The 21306-nt window shown below is 38.4% G+C and overlaps 1 protein-coding gene across 3 annotated transcripts in view; it reads right to left on the bottom strand.

Annotated features, from left to right (window-relative positions):
• The window catches only part of CEP162 (centrosomal protein 162), a 44341-nt gene extending 28903 nt beyond the window's left edge, over nt 1-15438 (bottom strand). Inside the window, exons 1-4 of one of the 3 annotated variants that reach the window (XM_050972632.1) lie at nt 15160-15438; nt 14447-14623; nt 13516-13612; nt 8740-8875 (exon numbers count right to left, since the gene is read on the bottom strand). In XM_050972632.1, coding sequence (XP_050828589.1) covers nt 8740-8875; nt 13516-13575 — 196 coding nt within the window. In that variant the 5' untranslated portion in view covers nt 13576-13612; nt 14447-14623; nt 15160-15438. Of the gene's footprint in view, nt 1-2586; nt 2731-8736; nt 8876-13515; nt 13613-14446; nt 14624-15159 lie in introns of those variants that run through there. The other 2 variants (XM_018918748.3, XM_050972633.1) reach the window with 2 other exon arrangements.
• Between the last annotated feature and the right edge of the window lie 5868 nt (nt 15439-21306).

The following is a 21306-nucleotide window of genomic DNA, read 5'->3' as shown; positions in this document are numbered from 1 at the left end:
GCATTGCAACTGCAAAGATATGCGGTCTCACGAGTCGTGTTCATTTAATTTCCACTGATTCTATATGTAAATTTTGTTTAATTAATTAAGCTATTATAAACACTATCTTCCTATCCTTCATATTTGCACACATGCCTGAAGTCCAGCACGAGTCAAATGCAACTGAGTTACTGTCACATTACTCATGAAAGACAATCTTACACATAGACCCTATACAGAAACTGACATTTCTCTCTTAAAACCCACTCCATTTTATTTGATTTACTACCTCAGATCACCACAGATTTTTTAAACTTGCTAAGCCATTGGCTTGGCAGCTACATTTCATTTGTTGCTTAAAGGCTATAAGGAAAAAAATAGTAATCAAAGTCTCTTAAAAGTCCCTGATGACCACCAGTTATGCCATTCTACACATTTATGCAACTACAACTTGTAGCTGCTCTCTCTCCTAATTGCAATTTCACTGTTGTGAGGGCTCAACATCACCTTAACAACCTTTTGCTGGCTCTCAGACAGAACACTGCCATATCTACTTCCTTATGGAAGACTAAAAGCCAGATTTTGCAGGACACTCCTAGTTAAAAATCTCCCTTTTCCCTGCCTGCAAAACACACACGTTTATACTTGGAATCTGAATAAGTTCTCGTTGGAGAAGGGATAGGAGAAAAACTACTTATGCATTTTATCAAAGGACACATGAAATTATTTAACAGTTCTCACAGAAGGGAACAGAAACTAAGTCTGTTTTTTCCAACATGAATTGCCAGTTGGTAACACTCAGAATTTTTCATCCTGCCTGGCCACATGATGTTGAGATGTAACTGTGTCCTTGTACTGAGCACACCAGAAGGGGTGAAGACACTGGCACCAGCTCATTTCCTGCTGCAGGAGCCTGGAGGAGATCCATCCATCAATAACACTACATCAGTCTTCCATGTGCTGACCAAGTGCTTCAGCTCTGGGATCTTCCTCTGCTCTCTACACAAGCCCATACGTCCCATTTAAATATGCCATACTTGCCCATATCATGACAATGGAGACTCCTTTCCCTTTGGTACTGAAAATGTACTTAGAGTGAGGGAAGGCAGGAAAGTAGGAGCCTCAACACCTTTTCCCTCCCTACTCAGCAGCCCTCAGCATGTTCCTTCTGATTGCAAGAGCCTCTTTTTTAAAAAAACAGAATAGGTTTATTTTCTGGATTTTAATGACAAAGTCCCCTTGCACATCTCTTTGGGAGGCTAAGTGCAGAAGATTCCACACCTTGGAAATCCACATCCCTGTATCTAACCTCAGCTCTGTCCTCAATATAGAGCTCTGACTGACTTGCCCTGCATGCAACAAATAAATGTCAGAGACATTGTCTAAAGGTCAAGCTCCACATGTGCAGAAAGTTAATGCCTAAATAAATACATATTGCTACATTGAAAAGCAGAAAATGGAAAGCTCAAAGTGCTGAACAGAAGTAAAAAAACTATCAATAGCCCATTTCTCAGGTGGTCAAATGCAGTAATTTAAAGTAATTTACTCAGATAGCACTCTATTCTAGTTATCAAGACAGCAAATAGGAGTCTGTTTGCAGCTGGGTCACAAGTTTTTTGCAGAGCTTTAGATTAGCCATACCCTCACCAGACCTCCAACACCCTATTTTTGAATGAGAATACATTACCAGAATCAAGTGCTAACTGCAACTGACTTCCTATGTAGAGATTTGCAAGAAAGGAGAAGGGATTATACAACAGTAAAAAAACCCAATTAGAATGTTTAATAGAACAAAAGTTTAAAGAAAACATTTTCCTGTGTTTTTTTAATTTAAATCATCACATAGGGAGTGAAATTTCTTAGCAGATGTACATTGACCTTGAAGGCTTCAGAAGGTTTATGTAAGCTATCTAATAATTTTTAAATATTTTGCTAGGCAGGGTTTGAGTCAAATCATAGGTTTTTTTAAAAAGCACCTTCCTTAATAATTTGAAAATCAAATACTGTCTCTGCAGCCATTAAACTTTGCAACTGAGCCACTCTCAACACCCACACACACCCCTTACTGCTAGTGGAGGCAACAGTATTTGTTTTCTCTCACCCTACACAACCTGAACTCTGAGAAACTTATCAAACTTGGAAAAAATATCAACTCATATGGATTTAACAGTCTCTTCATTGTGTTTTTGGCTGTTTGAACAGTCCCATGGATTTCAGTGAGGCTAGCAAGAGCCATTTGTTTTTGTGGGGTGGGTATTTGTTACTTCTCTTAAAAGCTTCTTAAGTAGTTATACTACATGCCAAATATTTTGCTACCTGTATGTTTCTAATCACCATTTTGGAAGGCTAATGATATATGGTATTCTTTTTTAAAGTACAGACTCTTGAAATTAATTAAAATAAGAATCTGAGTTTCACTTTGAAGAATATTTCTTACTACCACACTTGCAAAGAAACATTTGAAAACATAAATACAAAGGACTCAAACTGATAATGACAAACATCTGCTTCAATGAGTAGCTTATTTTTTTCCTAATCTGACCAAGACTGTCAGAACTGAGTCATTTTACCTTTTTAATATCATACAAAATACAGTAAATTTTTTACCCTCAGAATTGTCTGGACTGTCAGAAGCGAGGGCTCCTTCTTCTTTGTTCAAGTACGAATATTTCTTGTCCTTATGAAATTTTTCCAACATTTTGGATTTAGACAAAGCCTTGCTGCGAGATGCACTGGAAGATTTAGAGGGAACTACTTCTAAGTGTACATAAACATTACACATTTTAATGCATAGTGGACAGGGAATAAAGAGAAGAATGAGATGTGAGACTTCAAAGTGACACTTCTGAAAAAGTAATACAGTTCAGTTTCTTGTACACTAAATTACTTCTAATTTTCTACTTGTAAGTAAAAACTAAAGTTAATACTTATAACCTCTGGAACTAGAACTACTCTTCTCCATAGTTTTTTTCTTATTTTTAAAAAGATTCTTGATCCAGGTATACTTTGTATTCAATTACACTGTTCTAGGAGCTCAATAAATGACCTGAAAACAAAGAAAACTAGTAAAACTACTTCAACAGTAAAAGGTTTTTACTACGAGGTTTGAAAGGAAGCATGTAGACTGGTACAAAGAAAAGTGGGAAAACATAGGTACAGAAGTATAAATTACTATTGTCTTTATCACTGTCAGATATAAGAACTGCATTTGTTTGCTCAAACCCTTGTGGGGACTTGCTCAGCAGCAAAGCAAATTCCATTCACGTTAGCAAAATTCAGTTTTATTAAGTTTTACCTATGCTGAAGACTGCTCCCATGATCAAAGAATCAAGAATGGTTTGGGTTGGAAAGGACCTTAAAGGACCATCCAGTTCCAATGCCCCTGCCATGGGCAGAGACACATTTCACTAGACCAGACTGCTAAAAGACCCATCCAATCTGGCCTTGAACACTTCCAGGGATGGAACATCCACAACCTCTCTGAGCAGCCCATTCAGTGCCTCATCACCCTCACAGCAAAGAACTTCCTCCTAATTCCTAATCTAAAGCTACTCACTTTTAGTGTGATACCATTCCCCCTTGTTCTGTCACTACATGCTCTTGTCAATAGTCTCTCTCTATCTTTCTTGCATGTTCCCTTCACCTACTGCAAGGGCACAGTTAGATCACCCTGAAGTCTTCTCTTTCCTGGGCTTAACAAAGCCAATTCTCTCAGCCTATCCTCATAGAAGAGGTCCTCCACCCCCCTAACCACCTTAGTGGCCTCCTCTGGACTCTTACATGACAGCTACACTGCAGCCTTCGTATACCTTAGGCTAGCCAGATGGTCTGTCTTGGATTTTGCCATGGTGTAATTGTCATGGTGGAAGAGGCTTCAAAATTGAGTAATTTTGATAAAACTCTTAGTTATGGGTCTTTTGAGTTCACTTTGACACAAGACAGAGTAGTCTAGGACATCAAGCCAAACACTTCTGCTATTTAGAACAGGAGTAGAGGGATAAGTGACCAGAACTTAATATGGCTCAAACATCCAAGATACCTAAAGCAAGCTGGTACAGCAAGGAGAGAAATGGTATGAAATCCATTCTGATACAATGCATAGGTCCTTTATCCCCTCAACTGATGTGTAAATTCACCAGCAAGGCACTGCTTCTCTAATCTATATTCTCCCACACTTACTGGCAAACTAGAAGTGTTTTCAGCATACCATCTATTGTAAATAATGCAAACACCTGATACCTTTTCAAACAGTAATTTGAAATTTGTACAGAAGTTCTCCTATCACTCATAATTCAAATATTAATCCTAATTTGAGAAATAAATTTATTTTTAGCATTTATCTCCCAGACTGAGATGCTTTTCTATGCCATTTGATGCAAATGAGACTTATGAAAACATATATATACATTTTTCTAGACTGCACAAACACTCTAGAAAACTAATACAGGGAGATGTTCTATAGGCTACAAACTAGATCACCAACATGATCCAAAGACCAAGTGCCAAATATTTGATGGTCATGGCTCTCCAAAACACTACTGATCTGCTTGAATTTAACACTAATGACATGCTTAAATCAGGACAAGTTAATTGCTATTGTCTTTTATACAGAAGTATTTAATGGATCAACGCTTATTATTCCTACTTATTTGCTGGAGTTTCTTTTCAGTTAACAAAATGACTCACATAAAACGCTGAATCTAAAGTTACACTGGCTAAAATAATCCTGCAGATTAAACAATTTAAGTTTTTCATTTATACCAACCGCTGTTTCCATTCCAGGGGCAGCATGCACAAAGCAGCACAGTCGTCAGAAAAAAGAAAAGAACCACATCAACAGAAAATAAGTAAAATGCTTATGTGACTGCTGTCTTTGAAATTAAACAAGTAGAACAATGAATATTAATATTTCTCGAGTATGAAATGCAGGAAATGTCACAGACTTTCCATTTACTAAAGATGTGCTTAGTACATTTTGTTCAGATTTTTGAAGTTACTTCCCCCTTTCCCCAGGCTGACATGAAATACTGTCAGTCCTACTACATCACTAGATGTAGTATGCAGTGATATATGATTCTACAACAACTGAGCAAAAATTCACACAATTATTAATTTCTTTTGAAAATGATAAAAGAAGTATTTGGCAGCTTGGTCAAATGGACAATTTGCTAAGGATTTTCTACAGGAAACACACTAATAATACAAGGTTGATACTGAATAAATATATCAAAACATATTTAATCAAATACCAGACTGGGAATCTGAATGGGGACTCTTTTGTTCAGTATTTTCCACTACTTCAGCATGGCTTTCTGTCAGTTTCTTCTCTTTTCTCACTTTAACAAATTTTATTTGAAAATCTTGAAAAGACAAACAGCAGGAACAGACATGCAAGTAAGACAGGACAGGAATTTTTAGTATCCAATTTCTTTTTATCATTTAAATGACAAAAGCAAGTAGAAAGGACATCACCTAGGTCTCCAACCTGTCCAATATGGAAGACAGTGTCTTGAATCGTAATTTGCACATTTCAGTTCAAAGCTGAAGAACAAACAGTTTAAACGTGCCTAGAATAACTCGTGGAGTTATTTTAAAATGCACTTTATATTTCTCAGTGAAACAGGCTATTAGTTTAACTCTCTACCTATTCCCTGGCACTTCTGCAACAAGATGTCTTGGGGAAAAAAAAAGAACAGACATCAAGTAAGTGTAGAGCACATATTTAATCTTCTTCTCTTTGTCTTTCAAGAAAGCATGCTATAGCTAATGAAGTAACTCAAAATCAAAACCTCAAACTGCAAGCAACATATCAGCTTGGTGTATTACACAAACATTATCTTTAAACAGTCACACCCAAAGATATCAACTTATACGCTCATATGAAGCATGCATTTGTAATGAATGCAGTGCCACACTGTGGGTGAAAGTTAAGATTTAAGCATTTATACAAGTTTGATTCATGATGATAAAACAGCTTTAAAAACACTAATTCTATTAGCTGATCATCTATTGACTATGTCCTCTCTGCAACCAATATGACGGTTCAAGCCTAGAAGGACACACAAGGGTCTCCAAAAAATGTGAAGCATGCTGACATTACACTTTCCTGAAATTAAATTCAGCTTATTTTCATGTTTGTTAGCATCACAGCAGTGTTATTATTTTCTCCCATAAGAAATTATTTTGCTATTTAGGAGATGTTTACATGCAAGCTTACAAAGAACTACAAGTCTAAATCATCATCTTCTCAGTCATCCAGTGCAGTAATGTTGCTGCAGCATCATCCACTTTTAATAATAGGTCTGAGCAACACACCACACAACATACACACACTGAGAATATTAGACATGGCAAAATGGTATTTGACAAAGTACTTGGAAGCACACAAGTAAAACAGAGAGATACACAGAGGAAAACATGAGCAGTTCTGGAAGCTTGTCCACACTGAATTCCTTACACTCACCTGATCTGTCATTTTAAATCACCACAAATACATCTACATGAAGTAAAATTATAGCCACATAAAACTGCAGAGGAAAACTCAATTTATCCCAAAGGTGGCCAAGGTGGTCTCTGCAAATGGCTCTCTTTTGACTCTAGGTTAATTGCCCTATAACTAGACCCTACCTTGCAGAAAGGCACTCAGCACAGCACATTTCGCAGCTGCTACCATTTCCAAGTGTCCAGTGTGACAAATATATCCCTTTCCTCAAGGGATGCCACAACCAAGAGATCCACTTCATGCCATGGAGTTACCACGTTCTTGCTAAGACAGAAAGAGGAAGGCCCTCTAGCAGGAATTAAAAGCCCCTCTGCTTGGCAATATCCAAGTAGTAGGTGGGATATGGCATATTGCATATGCTCCATGAGGGTGCTATTGTATGCAGAGTGGTGACAGAGCAGTAAATGAAATAAAACTAATAATCTGCCAGGCAAAAATGTTGCTCAGGGAAGAATTCTGTGCATGGATCTGGCACACTTGGTGTTCACTCCTATATTCTCAGCTTTGTTATGTCCAACTGCCAAGATGTTGGATCATGGAGTCAAACTGCATTACACACAGGTTACTTTCAACTCCCTCCAAAAAAAACCCAAAAACCAGCCCCTTATCAACAGTATGAATATGAACAGGCTAGCTTCTTTTGTATGTAAATTGATTCCATACTAGCAAAACTGGGTAGGCTCACCTTCGGAATGTTTTTCTAACATTCCGAAGGTGAGCCTAAATGAGAAGCTGAATGAGAAGAAGAGCTAAATGAGAAGCTTTTCTTAAGAGAGACCTTGAAAAGTTTACCAGATATTTCACACATCAGTAAATTGTAGATCAAGTTTGTTCCAGTTCCAAAAGCTTTACCTCTAGCTAACCTGCACAACTGATAAGATATTCTTAATTTTAAAAACCATAGCGGTAGAAATTGTTTGGATAGAACATCTCAATATAATCACATTGTTTCTTGTGACTCTGTTTTTAATTTTACTTAATCCACACAAGCACTGTTCTCTAAAACTTGTAATCACACTGTCCTTTATGAATCTATTTCAGTGTGTTTTCTAAGAAGTATCAAAGTTGGGCTGCCTCAAGCATCTCAGAAAAACCATGGAAACATGCTGAGCTTCTAAAGTCATCAGAATTTTCTTTGACTGTATGTAGAAAGTTGAGGTCATGGTAACCTCTTAATTCTCACACTGCCCAACAAGAACACTCCATCCTTACATTATTTGAAAAGCTGTAAGGAAATCATCATATCTCATAACCACCTGATAAGAACTTTCTCATATCCATCTGAGTTTTACATAAACATCTTAAAAGACCAAGAAAGATAAGAAGTACAGGTACCACCTATTAGGATTAAGCCTAAATGGCACAACTGCTGACTAGGATTTGACTCCTCACTAAGATGACACTGACACCTAGTCTTAAAATCTGAGACTACCAGCAGTATTTTAACTCTGTCAGATAAAAAAAGCTGATTTTTGTAACTTTCTGTTAGGGTCCACTTGTAATTAATACGAATCATGAGAATTAAGAAACCACCAATTATTACAAGAAGAAGAGGCAAACATCCTGTGTAAACTCACTACTATAGGTTTTACTACCCAAGAAGAAGACAATGTAGAAATTGAAAAAAAATAGAGGTGGAAAGCTTGCAAACAATTATATATTTTTTTTCCAGAACTATGTGACCATGTCAATACTGAACCAGCAATCATGTCACCACAGCCCATTTTGCCTTGAGCCACAGCTCTTGGCAAGGGAAATGTTGAGAATACTAAAGACATACATCTTGGATTCAGCTGGTGTTGAAAAGTTTTTCTTTCTTTGTGCTTTTCCAACCTACTACAAATGTTGCAGTTAGCATATGTTTATACAAACTGGTCTTTTTCCACTACAGTTTTGAAAACATAAATCTATAAAAAGTCAGTATAAAGAACAGGTTGGCTACAAAACACATACACCAATATTTCTGTGAGTTTGTAAGTTATATTTTCTAACTATTTTACTATTTATAATGTGCTTATTTTTTACAAGTTTTATTAATTCAAAAGCCACAGAAAAAAACCCCCATCAGACAGCTAGCATATGAATCATTAAAAAAATACAATTCTATTTGACTTTTATGCTTTAAAAACTTGCACTGTAACATTCTAAAACACTTGAGTGGCATCAGCTTAACCTCAAACCAGCCCTAACGTGCCCTATGAGAAAGAACTAGTCTGACCCCCTGTGGCCAAAATATTGCAAAACTTTAAATTTACCACCATCATCCGAGTCTTCCTCAGATAACCACCAGGGCACTGAATCCTTTTTCTTCTTTTCTTTTTTCCTGGGCTGTCCCAATTTCTCAAGAATACTGGACTTTTTCTTTGAATTTCCAAGTGAATCATCTGAAAGAGACTGAATAAATTGCATACAATATTAAAGTGAGCTTTTATATTTTTACATGGTTTCAACCACTCGGTTCTGGACTTCTGAGGCCAGATGCCTCTCATTACTCCCCACTGTTTGCCTTTTTTGTACATGCATGACAAAACTGATTAGGAAACAATAACAATATTCATATGGCATAATACTGTATATTTTAATAATCCTGCTGCCAGAATTTGGATATACTAAAAGTTGACTGCTTCAGAGAATGTATGTTCAAATGAACAGCATCATCAGCTCTTTTTCAATTAGCTAAGACGCGTAAGAACCAAAACTCTGACTATATCCCTGAAGATAATGAAGTAGAGCAGAACCAATTTTACATTGTCCTTGCTTTGTACATGAACATTAGTATTAATATTCTAAAAATAAATATGTACTAGCAACATTCTGGCTGCTGGCAAATCAGATTTTAGAAATTAATTTTATACTTTGTATTCATGGAATATAATAAAAATGCCAGAGCCATTCCTACCCAACTGTGTATTAAACTTTCATATGTGTTAGTCATCCATGCTGATTTTGACTGATGGCTTAAATCAATGGAAAAAAAAATCTGAGTATGGACACCATATGAATTTAAGTTACTGATAAGTAACGGGAAGGAAAAGACAACTAACCTCTGCTCCTTTCCTTTAATAAAGCTCTTTATGACCTACAGCAGGCTCAGAGTCACAATTAGCTATCCACACACTGAACAAGGAAATATACATTAAACTACTGCACTGCAACCTTATGTTCTACATATTCTTTATGCAGCAAACTGGGGTTAAGGGGAATGGAATACTTTTAATCTAAATATTTAACTATAACTGTTAAAACCAATTGTCCCAGAGTGTCTTAAGAGAACGTGGTGCACAGATTTAGTAAAAGCCATAAAAGGTAAGAAACAAAGAATTCATGTATGAAATGCATCACGTAGGAAAATTTCAAAAGCTTTGCTTTTGTAATAGTCACAAATAAGAAAATCTGATAGTATAAACCCAATATTAGAGGCAACAGGATTGTGGATGCTTAGCATGTAAAACACAAGGGTATGTTTTATTAAAACAAGCCTCTGCAATCCACTGCCTCCTATTACATTAAAAACACTGCCATAAAAGCCTACTTTTACTATTTGACTAAAATATCAACTTCTCTGGGCTTAACTAGAACATTCAAAAATCAAATGCCAATTATATAAAACTATAATTTAAGAAAAAATAATTGTAATAAAATATTCTTATTAGTATCTCTGATCAAGAACATCTTTAGAGCTTTTCACTAGAGAAAACTAAATGCCTGTCATACATCTCAGAAAGAAAGAAGTGCTCTGAGCCTTGTACTTCAAAATAACCACAATTTTAATAAATTACAAAACTGCTAGACAACAGGATGTATTGCAATTTCTCCAAGTTGGCTCTGTAACATAGAACAAAACAGCTTTATATTTCTAATAAATATCCCACTAATAACAATTTCCTGACACTAGTCACAACACAAGTACTAGTGCCAGTGTCCCCAAAGGTCAGACTACCTCCTGCTAGCTGGAAGCAGGGACAGGTGCTTGATGCAAGCAAGCTCAGTTATCACTTGCTGTTTCTTTTACAATTAACAGTATCCTCTGCTCTGCAAGCAGAACTTCAGTGAATGCTCCCACTCCTTAGTGGATTGTAACCAAAGAACCTGCAACTCCCACAGGCTGCGCTCAATTTCTGGAAACTTTCCATGTCCAGCCATCTTGTCAACTGCAGTCAGTAAAGGTGCAGCTGGGAGAGAAATGCTGACACAAAAATACTGCTGCATTTTTCCCAATATATCAGTAGTCTCAACAGCAAAACTTCCAGATTTTTTTTCCTTTGAAAAAAAGGTAAATCCATCAATCATCAATCAACTTTTTGGACTCGTAATGACTTCTCAGCACCAGTAAGTGGCACCAATTTGTTCCTTCCCCTCCTCCATAAGACAGCCTCTCAGCTTTTCAGGAACGCAGACAAACAAAAAGTGTCAGTTGTTTAATCTCAACATTAATAAAAGACTAAAGAGGCAGTTTTAAGAACTGGAACAACTACATGGCACATCATCAGCTTACCACCTCCTTTGCATGTGAAGGAACTTAAAAAAAAGATAGGTAATACAGAATTTCATCTAAACCAATCAGAATTTCATGACCAGTTGTCCTAATTAATTAATGAAACCAGTATTTTTCAATTAAATAAGTCTACTTTAAAATATGCTTTTATTACACAATAATATATTAATTTAATCTTTTAATAAAAACTTAAAATGTTTCTCTAACATGGCCTAATGTGCAGTGTTCCTCTTCCAGATACCATTCTACAGATATTCTAATAAGGATGGTATAGTCTTTCCTTTTGAAAGTCTTCCTTCTCCAGTATCCATGAATATCAAGTACAAGAAAGGTCAACTGAAAATACTAGAAGCAGACAATAGCTTTTTCACAACATTGCTTTGAGTCATCAAAAAAGGGAAATTAATTCAATTAATTGAAGCACTGTGCATTAGAAAGACTTCCTCACATTGCAGATCCCAAGAAAACATCACAGCCAACACAGCAAACACTGAAAACCTGGAGCTAAACCAGTATGACAGATGATGCTTAAGGGAAATCCAATTGACAATAGGAGGAAGCATACCAAAACAAGATACTGATGGTGAGGAGTGGATGGACGACAGGAACACAGACAGTGGAGGAAGAAGTATTATGGGAAGAATTATGGATGACAACAGGCTGTCTTGGCAAGGGGCTGGGAATAAGCATGACCAGGCAGAGGGAATAATTAAAGGATTTATCCTACATGCAGTCATTGTTATTACACATTTGTGCTTCCTTCTGTATAATAACAGTCTAGAAAATCCACCGATAGCTTTTAAAGTTCAGCTTTTGTATATGCCAAAAGACTAAGTTTAATCCTCATATTAGACCTGCATCATCCAGCTGTATATACAGTCTTTCTTTTAACTTCACATGTTTTAATCACAAACACCCATACACAGCCTCACCCCAATAGCAGATTCATTAAGAGTTATTTAAAAGGGAAAAATCCTGCTCCATTTCCTCTTTGAAAGATTTGCTTAAACAATATTAAGTCTGCCCCAAACTATTGAGAAACAGATTTTACTGTTCCCCACCTGCTGCGACACTCTCAACACAAACACCACCTACAAAGAGATTTCAAGAAATGGAGCACATCAGTTTCTCATCTTTCTAATATTAAAAGGCCAAACACTTTTTATAAAAAACAAAAGCAAGGAGAAGGACATAGCAGAAGATGTCTGTGTAAAAATAACAGAGAGTAGATAACGCCATTGTTATCTAGATCTGCATCTAGCTGGCAAAAAACACAATGCATATTTTTAATAACTGGGTTAGCAGTTTGAAAACAGTTTTGGATTGAAATTATAAAAAAAATTAAGACATGAATAGTTAAAGTTACATTCTCTGGGACATTGCAAATGCCACTTAAAATAATTCAACAGTTATTTGAATTTTATTTTTTTATGAGCATCCTCAATGTGGGCAATAGCTGAGATGGAAGAAGAGCATGTCAAATGAAGAATGAAATACTAGAAGCAATCACATGCAGAGTTTTGACAGATGTGCATAACAAATAAAAGAATAAAACTCCTTTCTCATCCTCAGAACAACTCCCTCTGTAACAACAGTAAGTAAAGAATTTTGAAGGAAACACAAAGACTAGTTTTCTAATTTTACTGACATTAATAATTTCAGTGAGTTCAGGAGTGCTAACTTAGTTACATCATTAAATTAAATTACTTTTCATAAGTCATTAAATTGTAACACAACCTCTACTTTAAAAAAATTTCAAGCATACATTACATATAACAGAGACCCCAGAAATATTCTCTGCCATCGCTAGTTATGCTTATATACAGAATTAAGATCTAGTAAAGGCCTTATGTAGCAGTATTTATGTTTTAGGGTTACCACACCATGTTCTGACAGACCAGAGGGCAAGTTCTGAAATTACAGGTCTATTTGCATTGAAAAAACCATACCTAGTCAGGGCATTTAGATCATCTCTGATTATTCTCAGCTTTAGTCACAACCCACAGACTTGCATGATTTTGCCAGTACTCAAAACCATGAAGCACCATGAGGAATTAAAGGAATCTAATTCAAGTTTTCCAATCACTACAACATGCTTCATATCATACAAGAATTTTAAAATATAATTCAGTGAGAGTAAGTACTACACAGAAAAATACAGAAATTTTTAAAACATAGCTTGTGCTTATATACAGACAGATTTTTTTTTTTTACCTCATTTTCAATTATAGATCAATTTGAAGCTTCTGGTATTAAGTAGCACCAACAATAAAACTGAAACAAAAATCAAGAACCAAGGGCTCTTTCTGAAGATACAACCAGGCAATGACAAAATATTTATTTAATTACAAAACTCTTCTCTTGATTTCAGTACAGCAAAATAGTATGAATTTAGCTTAGCAATTAAGACCCATTTATAAGACAGCTACATTAATCATGTGATAAAAGGAGAGCTGAATCTTACATTTCATATTCTTCCATACTCAATTTTCCCCATTTTTAATAGAGAACAGGCATGTGACCTTGCTCTCAAACATACCTCTTTCAGAAACTCTTCAAACTGCTCATCTAATTCTTCCTTTGAAAATCGATGAGCCATAATTTGCAGCTGGATTTTACCTTCCAAACAACCGAGTCTAAAACCAAAAATTTAAACTGAAGTTAATTAAATGCATTCTGAAATTGATGCAACCTAATGATTTGCTTGAATGGAGCTATAAGCAAAAAAAAACCTAATCCAAAATTTGAGAGATGACAAACACCATTCTCCCATCCCTTATGAAACTATTTACTGAATGAGACAATCAGTGCAAATGTACCTAGATCTCCCAAACTCCTTACAAGCAAAATACTCATCTCCAAAACACCAGCTTCAGCATTTAAACTTTGAGGGATAAATAAAATATGATTCACTTCAGCATCTTTACATTTTTCTTCAAAAAACAGCTCTCTTAGCAACCCAAGCATTTTGTTAATAATCAAAAGAGAATCTACCGCAGTAATATTTTCATTTTAAGGGTTTTTAATTCCTTTCTATGTTTCTTCTCCAACACTGGGGACATCTGGTACTGTTAGTTTTGCTTCATCATCTCTGCTGTGCTTTGGATTTAGTAAACAATAAATACATGTAAATCTTTTTATGGTTAGGGAATGGCATTTGGTTTGATCTACCCTGACAATGCCAATGGCACTTGCCCCCCTCTCCTTCCCCTAAGTCTTCATCAACTTCTCAGGTATAAAATATACCCAACAACCAAAAGTTTGCAAAGTTTTTGTGTATCACACTGCTCAACACATATGGCTGCCTTCAAAACGACATATGTATGGCAGCATTAAACTGCACTAGCATCTTCCAGCCTGAGAAGTGTGATGTAAACATAAAAGGGCTAAACATTTGCAAAAGTGCTTTTACCATTAAATAAAACTTCTCCCAGTATGGAGCCCACTCAGTACACAGGACTGTTACCTACCTAGTAAATTGATTTTGACAGGCGAGTTGTGACAACTGTTTCCTGCTTTCACTCCTTATCCATCCATAGACCACCCGACACTTTGGCTTTGGCAGTTAAAAAAAAGAAGTTTTATAGCAGGCTGGCCAGGCGTTGAATTCAGCACGATATCCTTATGTAAGCATTTGGACAATATCTCTGAAAACATGGTAAGGAGATTAAGAACGTTACCTCTCAGGGCACACATAATCCAGCATCCTTTTATACTTTCACATCAAAGAACACTTGATGTTAAACACAGGATGCTTTAACAGCTTACTAACTGCGCCAGCTACTTTAGCAAGTGGGGAATATTTAATTCTAGCCTTGCCAAGAAAACAAAGTGATTCTCCTGACGTTATCTTTACTTCTTCCTACATTAGAATGACGGCTTTTTTCTGCCTGCCCTCTAATTATATCTTTAATAAAAACTAACAATGTGTAACTTAAAGGACAACAAACATGTTTACAATTTCGGTAACAGAAGATCACAGGCAAACATTAACCTTAGCAAATATACTTTTCAGCCATATCTTCAGACCTGGCGGCTCACAAATGACTTCGCGCACCAAACAAAGGCGGCACTTGCTGGGATATTTGCTACAACACAGCGCAAAAAGCGGAAGTTTTGAGGAGGTATGACTAAACCACAGGGATGGAGGAAAGCTTAAATAGCCTAACACATTTCACGTAACCTTTTAATCATCCCAGCCGTGAGCTGATCGTCTTCCTCCTCCTCCGGCTATCCCTGGAGCACACGCGCGGCTGGCGCACGGCAGCGCGGGGGCTCAGGGACGGGCGGGCAGGGCTCGGCTTCTGCGGACGGGCGCCCCGGGGAGCAGCGGGAGAGGGAACTGGCCGCGGCTCGGAGCCCAGCGCTGCCCGAGCGCGGGTCGCGTACCTGCACCGCGCCGGGCCCCGCTCAGCCACGGCCGCCCCCGCTCGCCAGCGGCGCGGTTGCCCGGGAAACCCTCCCGGCCACCGTCCCGCCCGCCAGCAGGGACCGCGCCACGTGATTCCGCCAAATCCACCAGCTTCCCTCTGCTCCGCCCGCCCCGCCGCGGCACACACGGCACCGCGGCGAGCACGCGGGACGGGAGGGGACGGGCCGGGGTGCGATGGCCGCCGCAGGACACGCGAGAGGACGGGGACGGGAACGAGTGGGGACGAGCCCGGGCGCCATTGACGGGCGGCACTGGCGGAAGGGGCCGGCGTGGGGAACGGCGCCCCCTGGCGGGAGGGGGTGGTCCCTGAGCGGTCAGCGCGGACGGGGTAGCGAGCGCTCAGGAGCCAGCCTGGGCTTGCGGCATTTCCGTGTCCGAGCGCTCAGAAACCAGCCTGGGATTGGGGCATTTCCATGTCCGAGCGCTCAGGAACCAGCCTGGCATTGGGGCATTTCCATGTCCGAGCGCTCAGGAACCAGCCTGGGGTTGGGGCGTTTCCACGTCCCAGCGCTCAGGAACCAGCCTGGCCTCACACTCGCAGCCCCCGAACGGGCAGCGAAGGCCCCGAGCAGCTCCACGACCCCGCAGTCGCACGGTCGGAGCAGGTTTCCTTCCGCCTCCCCCCCAAGAGTTTCCAGAAGTCGTGCTACTTATCTTCAGGAAAAGCAACAAGGAAAGGGTTAAAAGTGTGTTTAATTCCCTAATGCAAGGGTCAAACTCAAAGCATCCCTTCTCGCTTTTTCGCAGAAATCCCTCTCCAAAGTTTTCCTAATGTTCCAGCCTTAGATGTCGGCCGTTGTGCTTTTAATGCATTTTAGCACATCTCTGGAAATGTTTAAAACACGCAGGGAAATTAATGACCCCTGTTTCCCTGACCACTGCCTCTCAAATAACCACAGAACAATTGCAGTCTGTGCTTGCATGTGCTCTCCAGCGAGGGTCTGTCAGTTGTGTTTGTTGTGAGAGTCACGTTGCTTCAGGAATTTTTATGCCAGCATTTAGTAAATGGCAAAATAAAACAAGTTCACTTAAGAATACAAATGGACATTGTTCACACACGCACACACACATACACGTTTTGATTCTCTGTTCAGCAGACTTGGAACGAAAAGATTTTGAAAGGAAGTTTTCTTCAACTAGTGTTTGGATACTCATTGCAAGTGAGAAACCAGTTACTATTACTGCCTCTCATTTCCTGTTAGCTTGAGAGATAAAGACAGCGCTTCCAATATGGCCTTTATGTATCCCAGATTTTTTAATGCTAGTATAAATTATAGTTTGAATTCAAAGAAGCAAAGAAATATGGGCTCTGATTTTTCCACACATAAGTCTATAGGAATTACTTTGCTAAAGGTGCTGCAGCATTTTCAATCAGGCCTATTGTCTGCAGATGGAGTATTATGTTTCCATTTGCAAAGTATTTTTTTCATCTTTATGTGCAACTTCTGCTGCTGTCTGTGGGAAATGTGGGAGCTGATCAAGGACAGAATGCCCACATAAACTAATATACTAGAACTATTTGTTACACACGACAGCCCACTGATGGTGAAAACATCAATTTCCAACATTTATTCTTTTCTCTTGTTGCTTGAAAAAGCATAGAGTGAGGCATGAGAATTTAAAAAGAAATATGGAAATTAATTAAAAGAACGTCAGTCATGCTTCATGCCTTGATCCTGCTCAGATTTAAGCCAATGCAAATTTTACTATTAACTTCAAAGTGATAGCTGTGACATCATTCATTGATCATGAGAGTTACTTCATATATGATCAAATAATCACATCAAGGGCTCAGTCCTTCAAGCTGCTAAAAACTGTTGCACATTGAAGCTTTTCTGTTTGCCGAAATATGTTCAAAGAGCCTTGTACAAAGTATAGAAAAATGTGCAGAGGGATCAATGATGTTGGAAACCTCAGTGCCCATATGGGAAAGAAAAAAACCTAAACCACTCTTGATGACTGTGGTGGAGAGGAGGCATTGCCTGGTGTTGAAATGTCATCCAGTGCATTCAAATAACATGTACAATAGCCACTTAAAAGATTCTCATTTCCTTCTAATGCCAACCAGTTGGAGCAATTTTCTCAAGAGCTCTTAACAGCAGAACTTAAAAAATGGGAGAGTGGGGCTAGCCATGAATTTCAGCCAGGAACACAGCAATTTGGGCAACAGTGCTAATAAAGCAGAAGAATGGATGCAAATGCTAAAATAGATCCTGCTGGACAGAGCCCCAAATTATAAGGTGAATTTCAGGCTCTGCTGACATGGGTGGGAAGCCTTTGTTGGCTCCTATGAAACCAGATTTTCCTGCTGTAATCATTGGCTTCTCATTTAAATATGTGGCATGTGCACACATAGTGCGCATGTTTTTCTTGCTAAACAGCAAAAATATGAGGCTTCATGGTTTATTATAGTAATTTCTGAAGATTAATGGCAAAATTAAAAGGAATAAAATATCCTTACTTTTATTCTAATTTCAATTTTGTATCGTCCATAAAAGTCAATGGGAAAAAAGATACCAAATAAAAACCAAAAACCTCTGCCACATTCACTTTGGCTACAGCATTGCATCAACTAGTATTTCAACTCCGAGCCTGCAAGTATGTGAAATACGAGATTATGATAAATATTTCACCATATTCTTGGTTATGTTTTTTTAAGGGTTAACAGTTTCCTACTGAATCAAAAGGAAATAAACAGTGGTGGACTAAGAAGTTAAAGTTGCGTTCTCTGTGTATGCTCACCGTGATGAGACTTCCTTATGTGACGATGCAATAAAGGCCCTTTCCAGTATGCACATCTGAAAAAAGGAAAGCCTTCCACAACTAGAAATTGCACAGAAAACATAAAGAATTGTGTGGAACCATACAATGTGAGAGAAAATTGTAGTCAAAGTAGGATTAGTGATAAAATAGTTCACATAACTAGAATTGTAGTTATTTTTAATACTTTCATTTTTAATGCTTTCACTTTTGGTTCACTGCAGGTCTCATTTTGTTCCGTCACTGATAGCAAATCCTAAGATCCCAAGGGTTGGATTTTTGGTTGATTCAGTTACAGTAGCTTGAACTCAGCATCTCACTGTATGGTTTTTTCCATCATGAATTTTCTCTGCGGGCTGAGGACTAAATTCTGTGTCATGTTTCAGATTATTCCAGACTGACTCAGACTGGTCACAAATCTCATTTCTTCTTGCATCCTTTGAAGGGAGCCGCAAAGTTTGAAGTTTGGAAGCTGGGCTGTTGCTGGCCATTTCCCGTTTTCTGGAAGTTAGCAGACACGCACTGTTTCTCATGCTTTTTGAAAATGGATCCTCTCTCTGGCTTATTTGTGTAAATATTTAATTGCCTTAATGTTGTGCCCTGTACTGCCAAGTTTTCAGTTTCTGTGGAAGAGTGCTGTAATTACTGGCTGCAGGAATAAATCCTTCACCATCATAGAGGAAACTCTCCTCTTGCCAGCAACTGTAAGCAATGAAGAATTCTTTCAAGAGAGTGATTGTTTGCAGTCAGTAATTAAAGGTGCTTATCACTATCTCAGATTAAAGTGCATTTTCCAACATTTAACGCTGCTTTTTCTTTCTTTTCCTGATTCTCTATAAGCGCATTGGAAAACATTGCTCCACTGTGTAATCCATCTAGTGGAGCAAGATCCCTTCTGTTGCTTTTGAGAAATCCTGGGAAAATTATTATGCAAAGATAGATACAAACATGGCTGGTTTGACTAACTGCAGCACTTTTGATTTACTCTAATGATGCTGCCCTGTGCCTCCTGTAGGTCCCTTTTTTGCCAGTGAAAATTCTCACTTGGCATCAGGCATCATGTTTACAATTCCTACTTTGTGGGACTGGAGAAACAACTTGGGTCACTTCCACCTGAGATCATTTGAAGTGTAGACCCTCATCTGCCTTGAATATTCTCCTTTGCATATAGAAAGTTTTGTCGTAAGTTGTTCTCTTTGTGTGAAAACACACTGCATGTGTTCTGTTCAGAAAAAGTTAAGGTAAATATTTTAATAAAAATTTCTTGGTGGCTTAGGAAAGATCAAACTCAGAAAATTCTGCAGAGAAAAATCAAGCATTCTGATTTATTAAATTTTTTCAGATCTGTAACTTCTTTCGTTAATCCTGACAACATATCTGCTTAGCACTGGCGGGAATGTTAGCTTTGCATTTCAGATTTTCACTTGGTTATTTTTAGTTCTTCTGAAGCCTGGGAAATAAGAAATATAACCGCTTTGAACAGTCTGAAAGAGCCAACTCTAGCAGGGCCTCTGAATCTGATTAGATAAAACAACAAAGAGGTTCTGTTAGGGCAGAGGCAGGAAGAACTAAGGTGGGTGGCAATATCTGTCATAACTCAGGGGAAATGTAGCCTCAAAGCACTCAAAAGTGGGTGAAAAAATAACATAAGCAGTAGACAACTTTCCCACATCTTAGGTCACTCTCCAAATGCAGTTTGAGGAACTTTCTCTGCGTTCCACTTTTGGGTTTTTTTTGTATTTTTTAAGTACAATAAACAGCACATGCATGTGTGTTTATATTAAAAAGCTGATTTAGGGGAACATCGTTTCTCTTCAGATAAGTATCTAAAGAAGTACAGTGTGGCAAGTGCAATTAGATTTGTTGGTATAGAAACTCTGTAAGATCTTAAGGGACAGATTTGCAATTTTCAGTGTTTTCTTCAAAAAGTTAGCTTAGGGATGGACACAGGAGATTTTTCCACTAAAATACAGCTAGTCACAACACCACATTTTATCATATTGTGTAGAAAAAGAATCAAACTGTTGTGTTTAGTGCAAATGGGAGGTGTGCAGTTTTTTGGGGGGCTTGATTTATAAATGATCTGTTAATAGAGGGGTGGAAACCTGAAACACCCATTCAGCCAAGGATTGTGCTTCCCTTCATTCAATGTAGGATGCTTATTTTGTGTTGGAAGGGATCAAAAGAGAGATTTGTGCACTTCCTCAGGAAAATCAGTCAAAATGTTTTTGAAGTTTCTGTACATCCATGATGTTGAGCTTTATCTATGTCAAAGGCTGGGAGTGTTACCTTTTTGAAGCCCACTGCTAGGTGTGCCCCAAACTAGTCCTGCAGCTGAGGAATGTTGTGCTTTTTCCTCCTATTGGAGGCATATGAGAAAAGTCCCTCCAAACTGCTCTTTCCCTGTGTGTAACAGTGGCATTCGTGCGGTAGCTGCAGGTCTCTCTCCCATGGGACAGGCGTGGTGTGGAACAGGAGATGCCTACAGGAGATGCATCCAGGTGTAATAGCCACTGCTAATCCAATACCACTTTGCACTGTTCCAGGGGCTCAGCCCCCCGTGCCAGACTGAGGGTGTTCATTATGAACTAAGGGGCTTCTAAGTGGTATTTTTCATCAGGCTAAAGGTAGTTACAGTGTACATTTGGGCAAGAGAGCTGGAGTCTGAAATTTATCCCTCTTACCTTTCTCCTCAAGTTTTTTTTCATTGTAATTTCATCAGAAAGTAATCTGCTCCACAGTTTTTAATTTTCTTTGACATCTCTCTGTGAGGTTCAGTCTTACATTCCTGCACAGGGAATTGAGCATCACATCTTAAAAGCTTGAGGGGGAAAAATCAGGTTCTTGCCAGGAATTGTTGGCTATACAAGTTATGCTCCACAAGCTGATCTGTAGACTGTCCAGGTGAATGTATAGGAAGACTTTTTTCCATGATGAATGGAAAAAAGAGAGATAAGTGGACATGGATAGCCCTTTTTATCTTTGGCCAGTGAAGGAATAACCCTTTCACAACAAGGTTCACATGTAATAAAAAAGTCCCTGGGATGTGTTAACCAGTATTGATGGGGAGGACAGGGTGACTTTTACAAGTCTGTTCTCTGTGAGAAGCAAGTTTGCATGTTTTGTCAACTTAATGTA

Source organism: Serinus canaria, chromosome 3, assembly GCF_022539315.1.
Source record: "Serinus canaria isolate serCan28SL12 chromosome 3, serCan2020, whole genome shotgun sequence".
NCBI classification, from domain to species: domain Eukaryota; kingdom Metazoa; phylum Chordata; class Aves; order Passeriformes; family Fringillidae; genus Serinus; species Serinus canaria.
Note: the sequence above shows the minus strand (reverse complement) of the source record. Positions and strands in the feature narration are given on the sequence as shown.